The following is a 21,148-nucleotide window of genomic DNA, read 5'->3' as shown; positions in this document are numbered from 1 at the left end:
TACCAAGTCATGATCTTAAATGTTACTGGATTTGTTCTTTACCATGCCACAAATGGGCAGCAGTAGATGACCTTTAAGTCCTTTGTAGTATTCACGTGATATCACAAAGCATCTGAAGTTTGCTTATGTGATTTATGGTGTCACAGAATTCCTTGAAAAAAACATTCTTTGTAGGTAACTGCAGCTCATCAGTTGTTCTATATATAACTCCCAAAATAGCAACCATCTGCTGAGAACCAGGCCACTCCCCTCTTTCTTTTATTTTCTTCATTGCATCAAATTAGTATGAGGATGATTTCATATACATATGGTTTGAATACTGCTAACAAAGCCAAAATGAACTCTGAAAACCACTAAAGGAATATTTTAGTAGGCTCAGAGGCACTTTCCAGAAAATGTTATTTGTTTTCTGTTTTTGAACTTTCTAAACAGATGAATGGTGATACTCAGAAGTTGCATATGTAAGATAACAACTAAATAGCAAAAGAAAAGACTTGTTTTTGGACTGGAGATGCCAACACATCATCATTTCTGTTGTGTTCTGTGCATCTACTTATGTGGTAAAAGTAGCAAAATGTGGGAAGATTATGCAATTAGCATTTCATGGTCACATCCCATTTAACAGTTTACATTTTTATTGCCTCCTGCAAGAGTTCTAACAGAGCTTCCTATATATGGGAACTGCAAAGCAAAGATAGAATCATAATGCAGAAAGTATTACTGGTGTCTTGGTTAAACCATGGTTCTGCTCCGAAGAAAGACTTTACAAAAATATCTGTTTGGGATTCTAGCCAATGACTTCCAGATCAGCTTCCTTAATTTTTTCATTTGCATGAGAAAAAGAATCTGTGGAGAGAAAAGTAATGGAATTATGGAATTTCTAATGACTAGTCCAGGCAAATCTACGTGGAATACACAAAATAAAGTTGTGGCTAGTGTATCGCAATAGACAAGAGTTAAAATCTTGTAGAGCAAATACTGCCATGTGCTTATTGGAACTCAGAGTCCTGACATGTTTTTTTTTAGGATTTGAATTTTTTTTTGCCTATGTTAGCATTAAACGTGTGTGATTAAAAGCACATTTGGAAATACATGAGGTTTTGCTGCAGGGTGCTAAATTAGGGTGCATCTCAAGTTTGCTTATAAATGCTTATTCAGAAGTATGATGATTTCTTCAGCTTCTGTCATAACAACATTTGCTTTGTGCTTCCATCTGTACTGATATTTGATCTGGGTTAGACTTGTCTGCAGTATAGTGTGACGCCATGATGCCATGTGTGTAGTGCAAAATGTCCTTATCTATCAGTTTTGTCAAGGAGAATGTCCTTAAGTATTAAATCTGTTGTGGTTTTTTAGCTGGAAAAAAAAATACCCAGTCCTGCTTCAGAGAGCTTCAAATAAAAAAATCAAAGCCCTCCTATTAAAATAAGTGAAGCTGGCTCTGATTATTCATGGAATCACAATTGCTGAATAAAGTACATTTTCACAGCATAAAACATTTTCTTAGTATAACTACATTTTAAGTAAGTTTCAGATTGTTTTCTTGCTTGACACCTTTCCCTCAGCCTGTTTATTTTTGTTCCAACACTGCCACTCACTTCCTCTTCATTTGCCCAGCATCACCTCTGAGGACAGCATAGCATGTGACTGCACTCTGATGTTCATTTCACAGCATCATGAACTCCAAAATTCTTCATCTGTATAGACTAATGATCAAAATTCTTTTCCCTCTCCCACTAAGCTTTCCTTTATTAGATAAAGCAACCCTAAAGAAAATACTGCTAAGGCTAAATTTCCTTACCGAATTTTCACCAACAGCTACAAGTGTATGCTATTCCTGCAATCTACTTACTAGTTCACATACTATACACTCCCATTTTCAGGTATTCTGCCACTGTTTTCTATAGCTGTCCTGTGGCTTAATCAAGAAACTGACCCAGGTTAAATATCTATGTGGGGTTTTTTTGTTTGGTTGGTTGGTTTGGGTTTCAGTTTTGTTTTGTTTTTTTCGTTTTTTAATGTTGAGCCAGATCAGTTCCCAAAATCCATTTGATTGTTCTGGCACTATTAAGGCTGGGAAAAAAGGGGATATTGAAGTGAAGACAATTGAACCAAACAATCCGTATTATTTCTGTTAAAGGACTGTTCAGCTTGCAGTCTTTCTGTTAAGAGCTGTCCTTTCTGGATCAATAAGACATCTTCAATACCTGCAACGGACAGGCCATTTTAACATCTACAGTGTTGCATGCTAAAGCAGATTATGCTAGAAAAAGGTAATATATTGGTATATCTGGTCTGAATCACAGGATAGGCCTACAAAAAATATTACTGCATAGTAACAGGGGAATAAAGTAGAGACAAGAGATTAATGTGGACAGTATAATCAGGATATTTTTAATTACTTTTTTCAGCAGCTATAAATAAATATAGATATAGTTGATGACTCAATAATATTGACTTACAATTTTACTACTCTACTTTTTTTGCAGGTCCAGCATTTATGTCCTGAAAACAATGTAGTCATACTTGTAATAGTTTGTGAATAAAAATACTATCTGTATGCTAAAGCTTTAATCTAGATATGTAATCTAAAATTTTAGCTGTTTCTAAAATGAGGATTATGAGGAGTAATTTTAGATTTAAGTTTCTAATAATACCTTGATTTAACTAAAAAAAAGGTGCTTTATATGCTTAAAGGTATTTTGTATGTTTTTTAATAAAAATGAATATGTGATGGCATATGGTCATTTGAAATCTAAAGTTCATTAACTGAGAGTTGTTTAAAACTTCCTGTTCAGCATTTCAAATATATTGAAAAACCTCTGAAGTGATGCTAAGACTGCACATTTCTAAAAATTGACCAAGAATTTCCATGTTTTAAACTAAGGTGGTGGCTGTAGTTATTCCCAAAAATATATATTTAAAGCCAAACATTTTATGAAAACTTTGTCATGCTATGTAAAAATCTGATACTGATTTTGCCAAGTAGATTTTTTTCATAAAAGTAATAATGAAAAGTCTAAAGCCTTATAGGAAGTCCTAGTCCTCATTACCTAGTCCTCATATTGGTAACCTATCAGGAAAAAAAAAAAATTGATTTACCAATGGGGAGATTAATAGCTTCTCAGAGATCCTCGTTCAGTACCTTTCCCTCCAGTCCAGCTGCCCTTTTCTATTACTCCTAGTGTAGTAAGGCTACTTGTTCTGCATATTTTAGAGTATTTTGGAACAAGCTTAATTGCTTACAGTACAATTCGTCCAGATTAAAGTTATCCAAGTATTTGTCCAGAATGTGAATGTCAGGTCAATCATTTCGGGTTCTTTTTGCATGTTCATTACATTTCTAATAGCTAAAATATTGGATAGATTATTTCAGTTGCCAGATTGTTGAGCTATAAAAAGCTAAATTTATTTATCCACTGAACATTGAGAGTTCTTTTTTCCCTGTCATTGTAGACACCGATGAATCAAGCCTCGAGCCGATCTCACTGCATTTTCACTATTTATATCTCCAGCAAGGAACCTGGATCTGCAATTATTCGACACTCCAAGTTGCATTTAGTAGACCTTGCTGGATCAGAGCGTGTTGCAAAGACTGGAATTGGAGGCCACTTACTGACAGAAGCCAAATATATCAACCTGTCATTACATTATTTGGAGCAGGTAAAATTGAAACAGAGTAAAACATTTTTCCCTTTACTAAATTCCTGTTCAACAGTTTTGGAAAACTTGATTCCAATTAGTCTTAGGATATTTATTGCAGGTCTTTTAAAATCATTGAATTGATATGTCTTCCTTCAAAATGGAATATTTTAATTTGGGGAAAACTTAACAATTAAGCAGTAAGATCATAGTAGGTAAACAGGGTAGTGTTTGCAAAATAGTTTTCTTATTTTCTTTGAAATACTAAAGATATGTACAAGATTTCAGCTACATTTCTCCTGAAAGTCTTCATAATCTTCTTCCCCTTCCACAGCTGGGTTCAGGATGTATCACTGAAAAGAAAGTGTTTGGGCTTTATTTCGTTCAAGCATTGTAATGTGGTAAATTATTAGGCTCTTCTCTCATGTGTTGTTTTGTTCCTCTACCGATTTAAATCTATGATCTTTTTGAGACAGAAGTTATCATCGGTAATATATTTATGGATTGACTACCATAATTTGATTTATACCAATAGTACTCATAGATGTAGTATAATAATAAATAAATAAACTATTGGTATTATTATTATTGTTGTTGTTATCATTATTATTATTTATCTCCACAAATCTTTGTCATTCAGCTGTTGTTACTAAAAAGATTTAGTCTCTTAATTTAAGGTGTACTAAAATCCCTATCCTTCTTTCACTGTTGCTTTTTGTTTTTCCCATTTGGAAAAGGCAAATATCGAGCAAATAGATTACTCCAACTAATCTTGTTTCTTTTTTAAAAAAAAATTATTTCAGACAGAAGCAGTGAAAGGAAACTTTGGATATAAAGATTTCCAGTAGAAAGATTTGGTTAATTATGGTGGTTATTGTAAATGTGTTTTACAATAATTACATAATTTTAATTATTAATTTATTGTTTTAATTATTAAATTAATTATTTTAAGACTGTATTTTAAGAACTATTTTAAGGCTTTGATATATATCTCTCTCTGCTCTACCATGATGTTTACTAAGTTGGGGTAAGATACACTTGGCAATGAATGAAATCTTTTTGTGAATGCTGTGTAATTAAGTTGGAATCACTGAAGATTTTCAGGTGTCCATATCGGATCTCACACCTGTGAGAGAATTTAATTTCTTCCTAAGACTGAATATATTGTTATAAATTGGCGTGACAAAATAAAGGGACAATTTTAAATAATTCATAAAAGCCAATTTTTATTAATCCAGCAAGCAGTAGGCAACCAAAAATCCAGCTGGGGCATGCTGGAGGACACTTCTTCTAAGCATCCTACCCACAGTGCGCGCTTTGGCTGAGGAGGTTCCTCTTTTTATAGTCCCTGTATCGGTGCTTTCCTGGATCACATCAGTGCCCATGCCACCTGTTGATAGGGGGTCTTCTTTTGCTTCTCGGTGGTTGTGGGTAGTCTTCCTCAGTCCATGATTGGACATGGGTCTTAAGCAACCCCATCCTAATAAGATGTTGTTCTACCTCTTTTTTATGCAGCCGGGTACTGTGGGTTTTAGCTTTTCGGCAACCGGTACTTTCCTAATGACTTCGGTACTTTCTTGCTTTTTCAACAGGATGTTCATGGTTAAGCGTTCCTGTGGATGTTAACTCTTAAAACAGCTTCAGCAATCATATTATATTTTAGCAATTATATATATTTTAGCAATTATATAAAATTTGATTAACAAACCCTATTACTTTATCACATATATAATACTGTTTTCACAGTACAGCAAACACTGTTCCTGTTGCTAGAAATTAATTATTTTGGGGATTCTGACAGATGATACAGTATTTTCTCCTAAGGCTTCTTTAAAAATTTTTATGTAGAAACATAGCAGGTCTGTGAGGCTGTCATTTAGGGGGACAATTAAGGAGGATAGGAAGAAGAAAAAAGGCTTAACTCTAAAATTCATATCTGTACTTTTTAACTTACATTACCATATATGTGCTATTTAGCAAAATATACTGTTGAGGAGATTATTAAACCTGAAAACTTTGTGGGTGTGTTTATGTGAAATTTCTTTAAAATAATAATTAAGAAATATAACTGTTTTACTTGCTGGGAAGAATATTTTTCATTTTTGTGTCATGTTTTTCTGTTAACAAAAACAAATCTCTTGGATTTCATTCAATTTATAATCAGAGATATTTAATCTGTCAAAAGAAGAAGCGTAAGGCACAGCAGGTGGCAGTCAGTCATTTACTTCACACTAGATTTTTTTCATGTGCCTGATTTCCCTAAATTTTACCTTGAAGAAAAATATCTGTTATTTAACTTGTATTCAAGGGAAGTGATAAGTGACTCTAAAATCAACATCTGCAGAATCGTACAAAATATATTCAGGATCCCTTCTTGTTTATTGTATGATTTCTATGTATTTAGCAGGGAAAAATGCTATTTTTTCATTCAACTTTTAATTCCTGTTTTAGAAAACTACTGATGGAAATAGGCATGTTGGATTCTGTCTGGGATTGTGTATCAATAGAAATGTTTTCTAATATTGAATAAAAGACTACCAAAGACAGTAAACATACCTTTTTCTTCAGTGGGAATTAAATCATTCAATCTTGAACTTGCAGTGAATAATACTAAAGTGCACAAATGCTTCAAAATCAGCTTATTAAAATTCTTAAATCTTTAGCTATCTACTGGTAGTCAGTCTAGTGTTGATTTATGCCATTTTGAAATACTTTTCACAGTAACATAGTCATGTTAAATTATTTGTACCAAGACGACAATGGGAACACAGTTCTCTCTTACCACACTTCATCTACTTGCTAAATATCTGCAGCTTGTTAAAAAGGTCTTCAAATAAATCCACTGCACTTTTACTCCCAACGGCTTCTGTGTTGTGAGGTGCCTCAGAGAAGCAAAGATTTAGTTTTAGATAAGCATTGTTAAAGTGGAGGCAGGGGTGAAATGCCCGGATAGCGTGAATCTTCACCTCCTGCTTCAGGGGATCGGCTGTGTGAGGCCTGGATGAAGTTGCCCCACCCCAAACCCCTTGTGAGGGGCGGCCCAGGAGTTCTGATTGGGTTTGAGCCTCTGGAGTTTCTCCCTTGTTGTGTTTCTAGTGGTCCCTGATCCTAAACTCCACCCTAGTTCTGTCCCTCAAAACCCATCACCCTGCCTTTGTTTGGGATTCTCTGTCTCTGAATCTGAGTTTGTTCCCATGCTGAATAAATGGTTTCATGAACAGACACCTGTCTATTCCTGTCCTATGCTGTCCCAGTAACTTTAGCTTCTCTGGACATGATCCTGTGGTTGCAGACTGCAACACCTCTGTGTCTAGAGAAAAATGAAGATAGTTTCATGTAGCTGATCTGAAATTATAGTAGGAATTTAGAAGTCCTTACTACCATATTTGGGTAGCTTTTTTTTGTCTGAGAAATGTAGTAGCATGTTCTGGAATTACAACTGCATTGTAACTGTGCATATGTAGATAATCCCTTATGATAAAAATATAGAGGATTGTGGACCAGAATTAGAGTTGCAGATAAACAGTTATAATGCCATGTGATTTGACACTACAATGGAATTATTTCACCAAAATAACAAGGTACAATGTTCTCACTGCTTTGATGAATATGTTTGTTAATACGTGTTCCATTTACAGAACATTGAAAAATCTGTTAACCATCAGTGAATGGTTGCTGTCCTTTTTTTTGTATTTGTTTTTTTATTTGTTGTGGGTTTCTTGGTTTTTTGTTGGGGTTGGTTTGTTTGTTGGGGTTTTTGTTTGTTGTTGTCTTTTTTATCTGTAAAGTTTAAGATTCTAAACTCTACTAGAAATGGGAAGTAGGATGGAAAATATTAAAAAAAAAAAAGACCTCTGAAGCAGGAATATGGCTTCAGAGCATGTGATAGACTAAAAACCAAGATAGAGGTGTACCTGACAGCTCTGTTTTCTGCAAGATGCACCCCAAAATCCCCATCTCTCGAGGATTCTCTGAAAATATGATGGCATGAGATACTGGTGCAAATCTGTTCTTGCACAAGGGACTCTTAGCATGTCAGAACCACTTGCGAGTCTTGCATTTTCCTTTGTGCTTAACAGTGTTTCCGCACGTGTCAGTGAAATTTGTGAGTGATTTTACCTGCTCTATGATTCATATAGGATGCCATTTTACAAAAGGTGACAAGAGTTCTGGCAGCAGCTTGGCCTTGAAGTGGGTTTTTTGACCTACTCAAAATAAAACTTTCTGCTTTGGTGATATTATTAAGCTTAGAATTACAAGTATTTTAAAAAAAATAAAATAAACCCTTTTTATATCAAAAGGATAATAACACCTTTTAAAATAAGACAATTTTCTGATTATTGCATTTGGTGCCTCTTGGAGAATCCAGGTTCTGATTCTGTAGAGATGGTCTCTGTCACTTTCTAATGTCACTATCTAATAATAATAATAACTATCTTCTAAATTTTAGTAGAATTGGCAAGTAGGATGGGAAACATAAAAACTTGTTCTCCTTCAGATTCCCCTCTTTCCATTCCAGATTCCTTGATTGAATTGTAAAGATTGATTTAGTGATTAAGGTGAGGTTTTACTAATGGGACTTTAGTCTAAAATTGTCTGTGTTATGGGACTGTCATATGACATTACAGTGGGTTCTGTATGATAAGAGCTGGTCGCAGCTTCTCAGCATTAGTGTAGGAGGGTTCAGATTCTAACTCAACTGCAGACTTCTTGCAAGAACTTCAGAAAAAATTAACTGCCCTATAACCATGTTCCCATTTATAATGGAAAAAACATTTCTTCTCTTTGGCTCTTTTCCTATCTTGTCTGTTTTGATTATAGTCTCTGTGTGGCAGAGGCTGAGAACGTGCTTATTAATGTATGCACTAGACTACTAGGAGGTTTCTATGCAATATTATAAACCAACAAAGCTTTAACATGTTTCTATATAACAAGTTGTAACATAAGAGATTTGAAAACCTTGATCCAGGAATGGGTTTCCAGGTTCCTTTACAAGATAGTAATTTTCTTATTATGCACTTGTGTCTCTCAGGGCTGCCAGTGTAAGTTTTATAGTTTTAACTTTCTGAAGACCATTCAGAAAAACTAATGCCACAAGAAAGTCACTAATAAATTTTCTAAAATAACAATTTTTGTAAATGTAGCATAAGCAAAATATACCCTGGTATGTAACATTTATTAAAAACCAACTCCTAATAATTTAGGACAGTTTGCACAACTTGTATAGCTAAAGCTTTTCAGTACAGTGCTTGGCCAGATAACAGTTCAAATCTTTTATCACAGGACATAATGGGGTAATCTAGCTTTTTATTTAGTAATTAGGTCCTGTAATGTAAACAGCTGTGGAGGAAAACTGAGAATAGTAGATGTTCAATTTCCTTTTTGGCCAAGGCATATATATTCTAAACTGAATCATTACTTTATTGTAATCATGCACCCTTTTATTTGTGTCTTTCCAAGACATATTCTCAGAAATAAATGTATTGGCCCATCTAAGAAGTGCGTCTTTTAAGAATGTGTAATTTTTAAAGCATGCTTTAGCAAACATTGAGGAAGTTTTTACTTTAAAACTAGGTAGATTTTATAGTTCTGGCAAAAAAGTATGAGGAAGATTTTCAGTAAGTTCCTGTGTCTTAGGAAAACCTGTGAGTTTGAGTTTATTGCATTCAGTTTTCATGTTGCTGAGAGACTGTAAGGCTAGGGCATGATAAAATTTAATGTATCTGGTCTTTCAGGTTCAGCTCCTACAAAGACATATAAAGATGCAGAAATTTAACTTGGAATTCTTTCAATAAAGCTAGGGGTTTGCAGCTAACAGTGGGGTGCCGTAAGTGTTGTTTTGTTGTGTCAAAAGTTTCTGAGCAGATTTGATTTGTTCTTTTTATATGTGTCAAACATTAATTGACATATAAATTTTAAAATCTTTTATTTTTGCTGCTATTTCAGGTAATAATTGCCCTTGCAGAGAAAAACCGGTCCCACATTCCTTACCGAAACTCTATGATGACCTCAGTCCTAAGAGACAGCCTGGGAGGAAACTGCATGACTACCATGATAGCAACACTTGCTATGGACAAAAGAAACATAGATGTACGTCCTTTCTGTCTATCTTGATCAAGATCTTGTCACTTCTCTATAGGTCCTGGTCTTTTGATTTTTAGTATAGATGAAAATTCAAGTGTGTAAGCTTTTATTCTTATCCTTGTAAAAGAACATTTTAATTTTGTTTCTAGGAGATAATTTTATCAGTGAAAATTGCTGAAAATTGATATTAAAAAAATGTTTTAGAAAATGTGCTTTTCTCTAAGTAATCTCAAGTCAAGTAGCAGTTGGGAAATGACTTGCACCTAGTAATGAACAACTCTTTTTTTCAGTTTGCTGATTTCCTGGTGAATAAATTTTTGAGTTATGAAAGTGCATTTCCACTGAAATCTTCAGGAGAACTTCTGTTACACTTCTTTGGAGTTGAGATTTTATAGATTATGGTAGACAAATGGAGAGTTTACTAGGAAAGAATGGGAATTGGAGGAGAGTTTGGGATTTATGGAAATTTTTCAAATATTCTGTGTCCTGTCACCAATTTCCTGCACTGGAATTATTTGTTGTGATGTTTTCTTTGTTTACAAATGGGTCTGTAGTTTTTACCAAAGGGTTGTAGTGAACGGGGCTACATATGGCTGGAGACTGGTCTGCAATGATATTCCTCAAGGTTCAGTTGCACAGCCAGTTCTATTTAATACATTCATCAGTGGTCTGGATGCAGGAGTTGAATGCCCCATTAGCAAGTTTGCTGATGATAAGATGCTGTTGACTCTCTTGAGGGACAGAAGGCCTTGCAGAGTGATCTAGATAGATTGGAGCATTAGGCTGTGATTAATGGGATGAAATTTAATAAGAGTTCTGCACTTAGAGTAGAGTAATGCCCAACACAAGCATAATTTGGGAGACTGGTGGATGGAAACTAGCCCTGCAGAAATGGATCCAGGGGTGCTGGTCAGATGAGCAGTGAGCCCAAACAGCGAAGAGGGCACCATATCCTGTGATGCATCAAATACAGCACAACTAGCAGGTTCAAAAGAAGTGATAATCCTGCCGTCTGCTGTTCTCACCCTGAGTACTGTGTGCAGTTCTGGGCCTCACAGGTTAAGAAGGATGTAAAGTCCTTTAGTGCAGCCAGAGGAGACCAACAAAGCTGGCTAGAGTCTGGAAAAAATATTTCCTGTGAGGAGTAGCTGAGGAATTTGGGCTTGTCTAGTTTGGAGCAAAGAAGGCTGAGGGTGACCTCATTCCTCTCTGCATCTCCCTGAGGAGGGAAAGTTGAAATGGAAGTGTTGAGCTCTTCTCCCTGGTATCCAGTGATAGAATGTGAGGGAATGGTTCCAAGATATGCCAGGGGAGGTTCAGGCTCGACATTAGGAATCATTTCTTTGAGAGGATGGTCAAAGAGGCTGGAGTGGTGGTTGATGCTCCAAGCCTGTCAGTATTTAAGAAGTGTTTGGACAATGCCCTTAACAACGTACTTATACTTGGTCAGGCAGTTGGACAAGCTGATCATTTTAGGTCCCTTCCAACTGAAATAGTCGAGTCTATTTTATTGTGAAATATGTAGCAATGTGAATCCATAGAACACTGCTCAATGCCATTTATAATCTGTTTATTTCCTGATTTTCTTAACATAAAAGCAATCTAATATGAATAAATAAGAAAAGAAAAACTATTTAGTCTAAGACTATTTCCTGAAATATGGTGGAAATTATACTCAGACCGTATTTCATCTAGTTATAGACTTTCTCTTTAGAGAAGTGGACTTCGCCATTAAATGAAAACATTGTTCAGACTTGCAAATGTAGTTATGCAAACATATTGTCTGGTTACAAATGCAGCTGGGTAAGTTAGTTAATTTTATTTTAAGCTCTGTGAGATCAGAAGCCTTTCATATATCAATTCATCAGGTGTGTGTATCTCACATTGTGTTCTAGATTTCTATTGTGGAAATATTTAGATCAACCAATTATCCAGAATAAGCTGTGACAATTTTCATTTTCTTGCTTTAACATATACTGTTTACATAACAGAACTTATTCCTCGGTCCTCCCAAAAATGAAACAACAACAAAAATTCCTTTATTTTTTTCCCTAAAATCTGAAATGTCCAAATAATATAGGTGGATGATAAGCTAATATGTACGAGTAATATAAAAAGATGATAAGTCAATTGCTACTCATCAGAAAATGTGAGAATTAGGATAGGTGCATGAGTCATTATCCATAGCTATGTTAAGGTTGCATGATTGTTTCTTTTTCCACTGGGTGTAAATTTCACTCACAAACAATGCACGAGACAGAACTACCCCCAGTGTGAATTGAGGTTGTAGAATAAAAGCTGCTTTCTTAAGGACCTATTTTTGTAATGAATACTATGAAGCAGTGAATTCAGAGTAAGAAAGGGCACTCATGAAGAGGACAAATAGATTCTTATCCTAGAGAACTAGATTATATCCTGCTTCTACCAATGAGTTTGTACAGAATTTCTTAGGTCATTACATCACATTTTTTTGTGCTAGTTTTTGGAGTTCTTGGATGAAGATGTTGATTATGCATTGTAGATATATTACACAATACAGCTGTAACTGAACTGGAATGGAAGCTGTTTTTAACAGCAGATCATGAAATGACAACAATTGAATATAATTTTTTGGTACTTTTGACTTCAGTTTCCATTCTGTTAATTGTAATCATTCCACACACTTGCAGCAAAGGAGGGCAATTGGTTAATTCTTGTAAAGCCTTAAGGTGCTGTGATGATAAGCATGGTAAAACAATGATTAGGAAATTAGATGTCTGACTCGATTACCATTTTGATGGCATAGAGTAAACAAATTGTAAGTTAACATATTGAACATTGAGAACTGAATTGATTACCGATTCATTAATTTAACATATGCTGCACATTAAACAGGGCAAAGAGATCTAGTGGAAATGTATGTATGTGTACTGTACATATAACTGTACTTACTATATATAGAACTTAATTAAAATCACGTTTGCTGATCATCACTGCAAAGGAACAGGAGAGGCGTACCTAGAGGCCAACTAATTCTATGTGCAACTCTCTTAATTGTAAGGCCTTCCTTTCCTTTGATTCTCTGTGTATATATTGTGTCTTAAACATCTTTCTCATGAATCCTTATACAGGGTTCCAAACTGAAACCTCCAAGCACTTAAAGAGATAGAAGTTGTGTGGAAAAAGATGTATGAAAATAATATTTAAGCAGGTATTTTCTTATATTGGAGGACTGACAACTGCAGAATTCCATTCTGAAAATCAGTTCTGTTACAGTAGTGAATTAATTTAGGAGCTATTACAAATTCTCTTTTTACATGCAGGCTGCCACATCCCGTAGGGGTTAATCATAGTTTCTCAAGCATCATTTGAATTTCTAAGGCTACTGTCTAATATTCAGTTTTATTATTTGACCTAACTGGAGATAATTGCTGGGGTGTTTTTTCATTAAATATTTAAGTCTTATAGCAGGGTCTGGCATTTAAATATCAGCTGATCAGGAATGTGAGAGCAATACTTATCAGGATATTTGATTTCTTTCTGTGCACTAGATAGGAGTACAAAATGGCTGTCACAGTTTCCCCAGCCAGCTCAATCTTGTATCTTTTTTTTACTGCTTTCCATTTCTGCTGATCCCCATCTTAGATTATCTGACAGATTTTTTATCTGATATCAAAGTTCCTCTATATGCCTCCCAGTTCCAAGGCTTCTAGCTTGTTTCTCAGTTGTCCTGAATTTCCGCTATTCTTCCCTTCATATCTTTTTCCAGCTTCTTTTACATAAAATTACCTAGTCCCCTTTTCACCAAAAAAAAACAATCAACCAATCAAAAAAAAAAAAAAACCAACAAAAAAAAACCCCAAACCACACCAAAAAACCCAAAACAACCCAACTTTTCTTAGTTTTCTCCTTTTCTCATCATTCAGAGGTTATTGCCTTCTGAGTAGCATGGCTTTGTTATCCTATAATTCCAGCTGGAGACTTACCTGAAACAGTTGGTCAGGGAATAAACTGTATCAATAAAATATATCCTATGATTTAACAGTTTTATATGCCCCTGTCATTAGTATGCTAGCTTGATTTCCCTTGAATGTTGTTATTTTGGAGTATGAAATGATAGAATATTTCTGTAGCATACTCAAAAAATGGGAACATAGTTTAATGGTTTCATTAGAAGTCTGGCTACTTACCTGGTGCAAAGATAATTGGAATTCTCTCCTTGATCTGTTTTTTATTTTTCTTCCAGGAATCTATATCAACCTGCAGATTTGCACAGCGAGTTGCTCTTATTAAGAATGAAGCAGTTCTTAATGAAGAAATTGACCCCAGATTGGTGAGAGCAGTCTGGGGATAGGGGGAAGGAGATTGCTTGGTTTAAATTTTATTAACCAATAGCAGTAAATGTTGGGTATTTTATACTGAAACATCCCATTAAATTGTTTTCAGATGCAAACTCCAACTTTTTTTTTCAGTAAAATAACTGCCACTTTAATTTTTTATTTTGGACACAGTTATAATTGTGTATCTTTATCAAATCTCTAAAGGCTTTCTCAGTCTTAAAGTATTTGAGGAGAAATGGTCACTTGCATTATCATCTTCATGTTGTTTTTTTAGAGTGCTAATTCCTAAGTCATAGTCACAGATCACTGGATGGTTTTAAATCTCTTTAAAAATCTATTAAGATTACTAGTCACTTGATGAAGGCATACAGTTGCATGGAAACAATTTGTGTATTTAAAAGCTAAGAAACATACTGATACTGAGTACTTCCTTGAAATTGATTCAAGGAACATTTTAGATAGGAAGAAAGAATTCTGTGAAGTTACCATTATGAAAAAAGAGGAAGACAAGCAAAGGAGACAGAAATAGCTATATAGCTAATGATTTCATTCATTGTTACTTGATGGTTATTAGAATATTTCAGTTACTATTAATTGTGCTTTTATTTCTTCCTGTCTCTCAATGTTCAAAGGAAATAGAAGGTCCTTATCAGGTTTTCAGCTGGTTTTCTTTTTTATTACTTTTTATTTTATTTTTCTTTCCAAGTAATTTTTAATAACAATAGCCTCACAGATTAAAAAAAAAAAAAAAAGGCCAAAAAATAAAACCAGTAGGCACTGAACAACTTATTTTGAACAACAATTTAACAACCTGTCTGTCCTTTTTTTCTTTTCTACACAGACTTTCTAGTAGCAAATCATTCAAAACATTTCTTCCATGGCCACAGAAAGCTTTGATTGAGATAAAACACATACAGGCTCCTGAACATTTAGTACATCCTGTGGAGCTATACTCCATGAGTTTGGTGTGTCTCGCTCTGCAGGATCATTTATCAAGTAAAGCAAAAGTGGACTCGTGAGTTAGAAAACCATCCCCTCTTGTGGAAAAGGCAGGGGAACAGAAGTACCTTGGATTGATATGGCCCTGTGCTCATCATAAAATTTCTTGTCTTTGTTGCCTTAAATATATTCCTAGGGTGCAACCTGTTATTCAAAGTGCTGGATTTAAGATTTTTTTCATAAAAATCAAATTTTATTGGAATAAAAGTATACTAATTTTATTAAAAATCAAAACACAATTTACTGGCAGTATCTATCATCTGTGAGTTGCATGCTTTATAAAGGGAGTTCACAATACCTCTTGGTGGATCTGAGTTAAGTCAGATTGTTGTGTAAACTTTATTCTTCATAATGGAGAATTCCTGACTTTTTATTTTACTGAGAAGATGAATTTGTACCTGTTGTACTTTTAAGTGACTCATCCTTGAACTTCTCTCACTCATGGCTAAAAGACACAATTAAAACTGAAAATCAAGGTCTTGAATTAAACCTCCTCTCTATTTCCATGTAAGTTATTTTGCTTCAGTAGATTTTTGTTCCTCTTAATACTTGAAAATGAATCTTCTATCCATATCCTGAAACTGGTTTTTCTTTTTGTTGTTGAAGTTCATTGTCCTAACAAATTTGAACGTTGAACAGAGGTGTTATGGTGATTCAGCTGTCTACCATTTTCCACTCTAGCCCCAAATTTAATTTTCTTGACTCAGTAGCTGGCACAAACCACATCAGAGTTTGGCACCAAGATGGGGGAATATAAAATTAGTGTAAAATGTTTGGCCTGCAATGTTTTCTAAGTGTTCTTAAAACTTCGCTAATTAATAGTCATCACTTTAATAGACTATTAAACAAAATAAAATGTTAGACTTTCATATTTAATTGAAAAAAATAGTTAATTATAAGATTAGAGTTAAAAGAAATAATCATATGCATGTTTAAAATAATTTGAATTTTAAAGTGAAAATTTAGGAAGTTACAATTAAATTTAACCATTAAAAGAAATAGAAATGCTTGAAGGAGTTTTAACATCCAGTGAAAATATGTGTAATCAATTTCAACAATCTCTTTACTGGAAAGTGCATGCAATCAAAAGTGATTAATTTTTCCTTGAAAACATTCTTCTCTTGGAAACTTATTTTGCACAAGGAATCAGTGTATGCGTATCCACCTAAAAATATCACTGGATTACTGATACATTTCAGCCATATAAAGGCAGAGTTCATTAAATGATCAATCATGAAGTATCCAAGCATGCACTCATTCATGTCTTAGGTATTTGCATATTGCCCTGCTTTGCTGAACTTGGCCTTGAGAGTTTAATGATTAGGAAAATTTGGTTTTATGCATACATTTATTCCCAAAATACATATTCCAACGATGACTTCCTAGAATTTAAAAATCTAGTTCAGTTTTCCATATAATATTCTCACATTAATATTCATTAATAAAATTTAATTTCATTATATTGCTTTATGCTATCAGTTTGTTGCTAGCAACTGATGCATCCTAAAAGTATAGTGTGCTGTAATTCTAATAATAGTGAAATTTCACATGATAAAGAAGAAAGGTAAGATTAAAATTAAGATGTTTAAGATTAAATTTAAACTTCTGTTTCAATAGGGAAAAGCAAAAAAAAATATTTTTTGTTGTGTAGTTGCCCTTTCTCTAACAAAAATGTCAGTTCTTAGAATAAAGTTCTTAATAATGTTTTCATTATTAAGAGACAAAACTAATGAGTCAGAAAAGGTCTTTTTATTCCTATGTCAAATTATATTTCTCTTTTGCAAAAATTCTTTTGAACTCTTTCTGTACAGCCATGTCATCTAACACAGGAATTTCCTGAATTTGGAAGACTTTTCTTGTGTTTATAAATGGAAAAATATAAAAAAAAAAAAAAAAAAAGCTGCTTGGTGTATTTAAGGCATTTTGACAGTTTTTAGAAAAGACATCTTGTTTAAAAAAAGAGAAAACTATAATATATTTACCTAAATTCAGCCTTCTACTGCAAAAATTTTAAATTAGCTATTAATTTGTAGGTGATGCTTGGTTTATGCCTTGCTGTTTGTAGATGATTGTCCAGCTGAAAAAGGAGATCCGGGATTTGAAGGATGAGTTGGCACTGGTGACTGGCAAGCAAAGAATGTCCGAGCTTTCACAAGAAGAACTGTTTCAGTAATATCTTACATTGTTTTCATTTTCTTCTATTATTATTATTATTATTAGTAGTAGTAGTAGTAGTAGCAGTAGTAGTAGTAGTAGTAATAATAATAATAAATATATTTATAATTATATTTATTATTATTATTGTTGTTGTTTCTTTATTGGCATAAATACTGAAATTCATCTCAGAGTTTTAAACTTCCTTGAGTGAATAAATAAAGTGGAGTTAGGTCCCAGTTAGAATGGCAGATTTCCATGAAAAGCTTTATGAGGTTGCTGGCTTTGTTTTTGCAGCCTCAGCATTGAGGAAGTGAAGTAAATGCAAAGGATGGGAATGCCTGTCAAATGCCAGGCAAAAAGAAGTGTTGTATAATAGGGCAGAATGAAAAATAGTCGCTCTCAAAACTGGATATACAATCTGAGTAGAGTTCAAAAATTATTCTTGTGCTAAGATGTATCTGTTGCACTGTTAGTTTGACATAAACCAAAAGAAATCTCATATTTCTGATACACAATTAATATCTTAAAATCCAAATATTCTTTTTTTTTCAACTGAATATGCTGTTGAATATTGTTCAATATGTTGTATTAATTCATGTAAATATTGTAATATTTTGCAGATTTTGGTAACGGAACAGTACAGCATATAGAAACTTTCTAAATATGATGTATCTACTCAGGTCTAAATAATAGACCTGAGTAATTCACTATAAGTGAATTCAATTTCCAGGCTTGAAAAATTGATTCTGTAGTATGGACCTATTTAATTTCTGTACCTCAACTCTAAAAGGAAAGAAGTAACTGCTAATTTTGTTTGATTAGTATGTTAACAGTAACGAAATTGAAGCTGTGGGAATATTTAGTCTTTAATTTCTCAAGGTACAGGTCCAGAAGACAACAGTACTAGCAATTTCCCCTGATACATGGGAGAGTCTGGAGACACGAGGACAAGCTTGAACCTTGAATTTCTCATGTATATTGCTGTTATTATCAATCATTTACATCAGCAGTTATCACTGTATTCTCCTAACCAGAAATGCCCCTAGAGTTCCTACTGAGTCTATATATACTTATCATCTGCCCAAACACGAGGGTCAGATGCACAAATAATATTGCAGAGTAGCACTAGATGTGACTAAGCCTAGCCACAGAAAGAAAAGTACATTTCTTTTTCATTATATGCAGAATTAAATGCCCTTATTAGTTAGTTTCTTTTTACCCTGGCAGAAGGGTAAAGAGAAACCCTTCTTTATACTCTTTAGAAGATGACAGATTCTTAGTGATTTTATTCAGACATATTTAAATAATCTATATTTTGGTTTAGATAAGTGCTTTCATAAGATTATTGAAACATTTGTCACATGAATTTTCCACTGTATTCTTGTTTAGACCTGTTACTGCTTACTTTGTATAGAGAAACTGGGGTTTAAGAAATTGTTTGGGTTTTCTAAGATCATAGTCAAAAATCTTATTTCCTAAAATTTTTAGCTTTTTGCCATGGAAATGGCAGTCTTATAAATAGAATGGGTGATAAATAGTAATGGATTAATGGTTGATTAATTTTTTCATTATGATTATGCAAAGGAAAATTAGGAATGTGCCATCTGCATACAATTGCACTGTAGCATACATCTCGGAGGCCTGGTTTCAGAAATGTGATCAAAAAGTGTATTAGATATATGATTTTCCTTCTAATCTATGTAGCACAATATATAGTGCATTACACTGCCAGAAAAGGTTTCTTCTGAGATCATAACAAGGAATTTTGCAACCCATTACTCCAGAAGGAAGCAGGGTGGAGACTTTAATGAGTTTCTACCTGTATTAAGTCACATAATGAGAAATAACTTTCAAGGACCTCAGCTACATTAGGTCAGTGCAAAATTTTAAGGTTTCTGAATTTATCATTTTTTTATACTTAGTGTCATGTAGCACATGTGTTCATTGTTTCAGAAATAAGTTCTTTCTTGGAAAAAATGCTGTGGAATTAAAATGTAGAACAGCACTTAAGTACTGCTGACTGGGATTGTGGCAGCGGCCTCAGGGGAGACAAAGTTACATTGTCCCACCCCCAACCCCTTGTGAAGGGCGGCCCAGGTGCTCTGATTCGGTTTGAGTCCCTGGGGGGTTCTCCCTTGGTGTGCTTCTACTGGTCCCTGACCCTGAACTCCACCCTCAAAGGTGGGGACCCTTCAGAGTTCTGTCCCTCAAAAACCCCTGCTGTGCCTCTGTTCAGGGTTCTCTGTTCTGGACCTGACTTTGTTCCCTTGCTGAATAAATGGTTTCATGAACAGGAGCCCGTCTTGTTGGTGTTTGATGCTGGTCCCCAGAATCCTGCTGCTTCCCTGGACAAGATCCTGAGGTTGCTGATTGCAACATGGGATATAATAGTTTTCCTGAGGATCAGTACTATACAAGAAGAGCCTCAAACAATCTTTTTTTTCAGGGATCATTTTCTTAATGTAATTTAAAGTGAAAAAAAATTGGATATACAGAGTTTTTTCAAAGAGAGAGGCAAAAAGAGTGGAAGAGAATACTTGTCACATACATGAGTCAGATTGGCAAAGTTAGTGCTTTGGGCTGCAGTTGAGTGGAATGTTGAAAGCTAAGTCAATCTTTTCTAGAGCAATTCAAAGGAGGGAAAATATCAAATGTCAGGGTTTATGAGTTTTGTCTGTGTTCATGCAAACAGAGGGCTCACAGATAAACAGCTGATGTGGTTCAAACACTCAAATGAAAATATAATGAAATGATAGTATAAAAAGCCATTATTTCAATGAAAGTATCTTTTTGTGGTTTTGAACATTTATACTTTTTGAGCTTGCTTTCATATGGCAATAACATTTGTGACCATGCTGATTTACATGTCTGAGCCTGAGGTCCGTAAATGTTCTGAGCATTTATGACAATCAGCAGATAACATCTAAGTGTTCTGTCTCCAGTTAGAGTCAATTAACACCATAACACAGCAAATCTTCATGGCTGCTCGGTTCATTGGGACTGGCCATCTGAGTTTGGAGCTACTCATTACCAGGGGAGTTTGTACACATTAAAGAGTAAATATACAAGAGTCACTGTTGGACATGAAATGATTTACACAGACACTGCTTGATGTGTGGTAGAGGAAGGAGAAACTTTATTTTGTTGTTTTAGTGTTTATAGATTCTCGACAACGACCAGGGATTGGATAGTTAGGTTATTACTTTCTCAACTACACTGGTTGTAAGAAATGTCTATCAAAAGACATGTTTTAATGGAATGTATAAACACCTATATTTATAGTTACTTTCTTGGGCAAGTGTTTAGAAACTATGAAAACAATGTCAGAAAGCTTGGTTTTCAGGGTGACATAGAAGTGAGTAGTCCAAACAGAAGTATGGACCTGGATGATGGCTGATAAAATCATGATTGACATGATTACTGGAAAACATCTATGTTGGGATTCACATCTGGTTTTAGATCTATAATGAAACATAAATAATATTATTTATCAGGAGCCATACAGATCAGTTTGCTATGACAGGCAGAGGAAGAAAAGAAATGTGGTATAGGTGATAATGCAACATAGGCTTTATTTCAGTTGGCTACCCAAGAATGATTCTTAAGGGACTAGTATTGTATGGGAATCTTTCATTATTATTGATGACTTTTTTAAATGTTAGGAAATTTTAATCAAGGTCATTGTGGATTTCAAATCCTATTTAGTTTGGATATCTTCTGTTTAAACTTTAATAAAACTGTATCTTATCATGTGTGTATATATATATGTATACATATATCTACATAAATAATTAAAGTTAAAGTAGTTCTTTTCCAAATTCTTAGACTTTGACTGAAGTCTAACTGTGGTTAATTTTATTTCAAATAATAGACTAGTAAGGAAAAGTGTTACAAAGGATAATCTTATAAAAAATGGGCGTGTTTTAATTCTTAATTTTCTGATTCAT

The 21,148-nt window shown here is 34.2% G+C and overlaps 1 protein-coding gene across 1 annotated transcript in view; it reads left to right on the top strand.

The window, feature by feature from the left end:
- KIF6 (kinesin family member 6) overlaps positions 1-21,148 on the top strand; it is a 147,630-nt gene that overhangs the window by 43,962 nt on the left and 82,520 nt on the right. Inside the window, exons 7-10 of the mRNA XM_033512618.1 lie at positions 3,457-3,663; positions 9,589-9,732; positions 13,952-14,038; positions 17,110-17,213. Coding sequence (XP_033368509.1) covers positions 3,457-3,663; positions 9,589-9,732; positions 13,952-14,038; positions 17,110-17,213 — 542 coding nt within the window. The remainder of the gene's footprint in view (positions 1-3,456; positions 3,664-9,588; positions 9,733-13,951; positions 14,039-17,109; positions 17,214-21,148) is intronic.

The sequence above is a fragment of the Parus major genome, chromosome 3 (assembly GCF_001522545.3).
Source record: "Parus major isolate Abel chromosome 3, Parus_major1.1, whole genome shotgun sequence".
Taxonomy (NCBI): Eukaryota; Metazoa; Chordata; class Aves; order Passeriformes; family Paridae; genus Parus; species Parus major.
The sequence above is the reverse complement of the archived record's forward strand: the minus strand, read 5'-3'. Positions and strand labels throughout refer to the sequence as shown.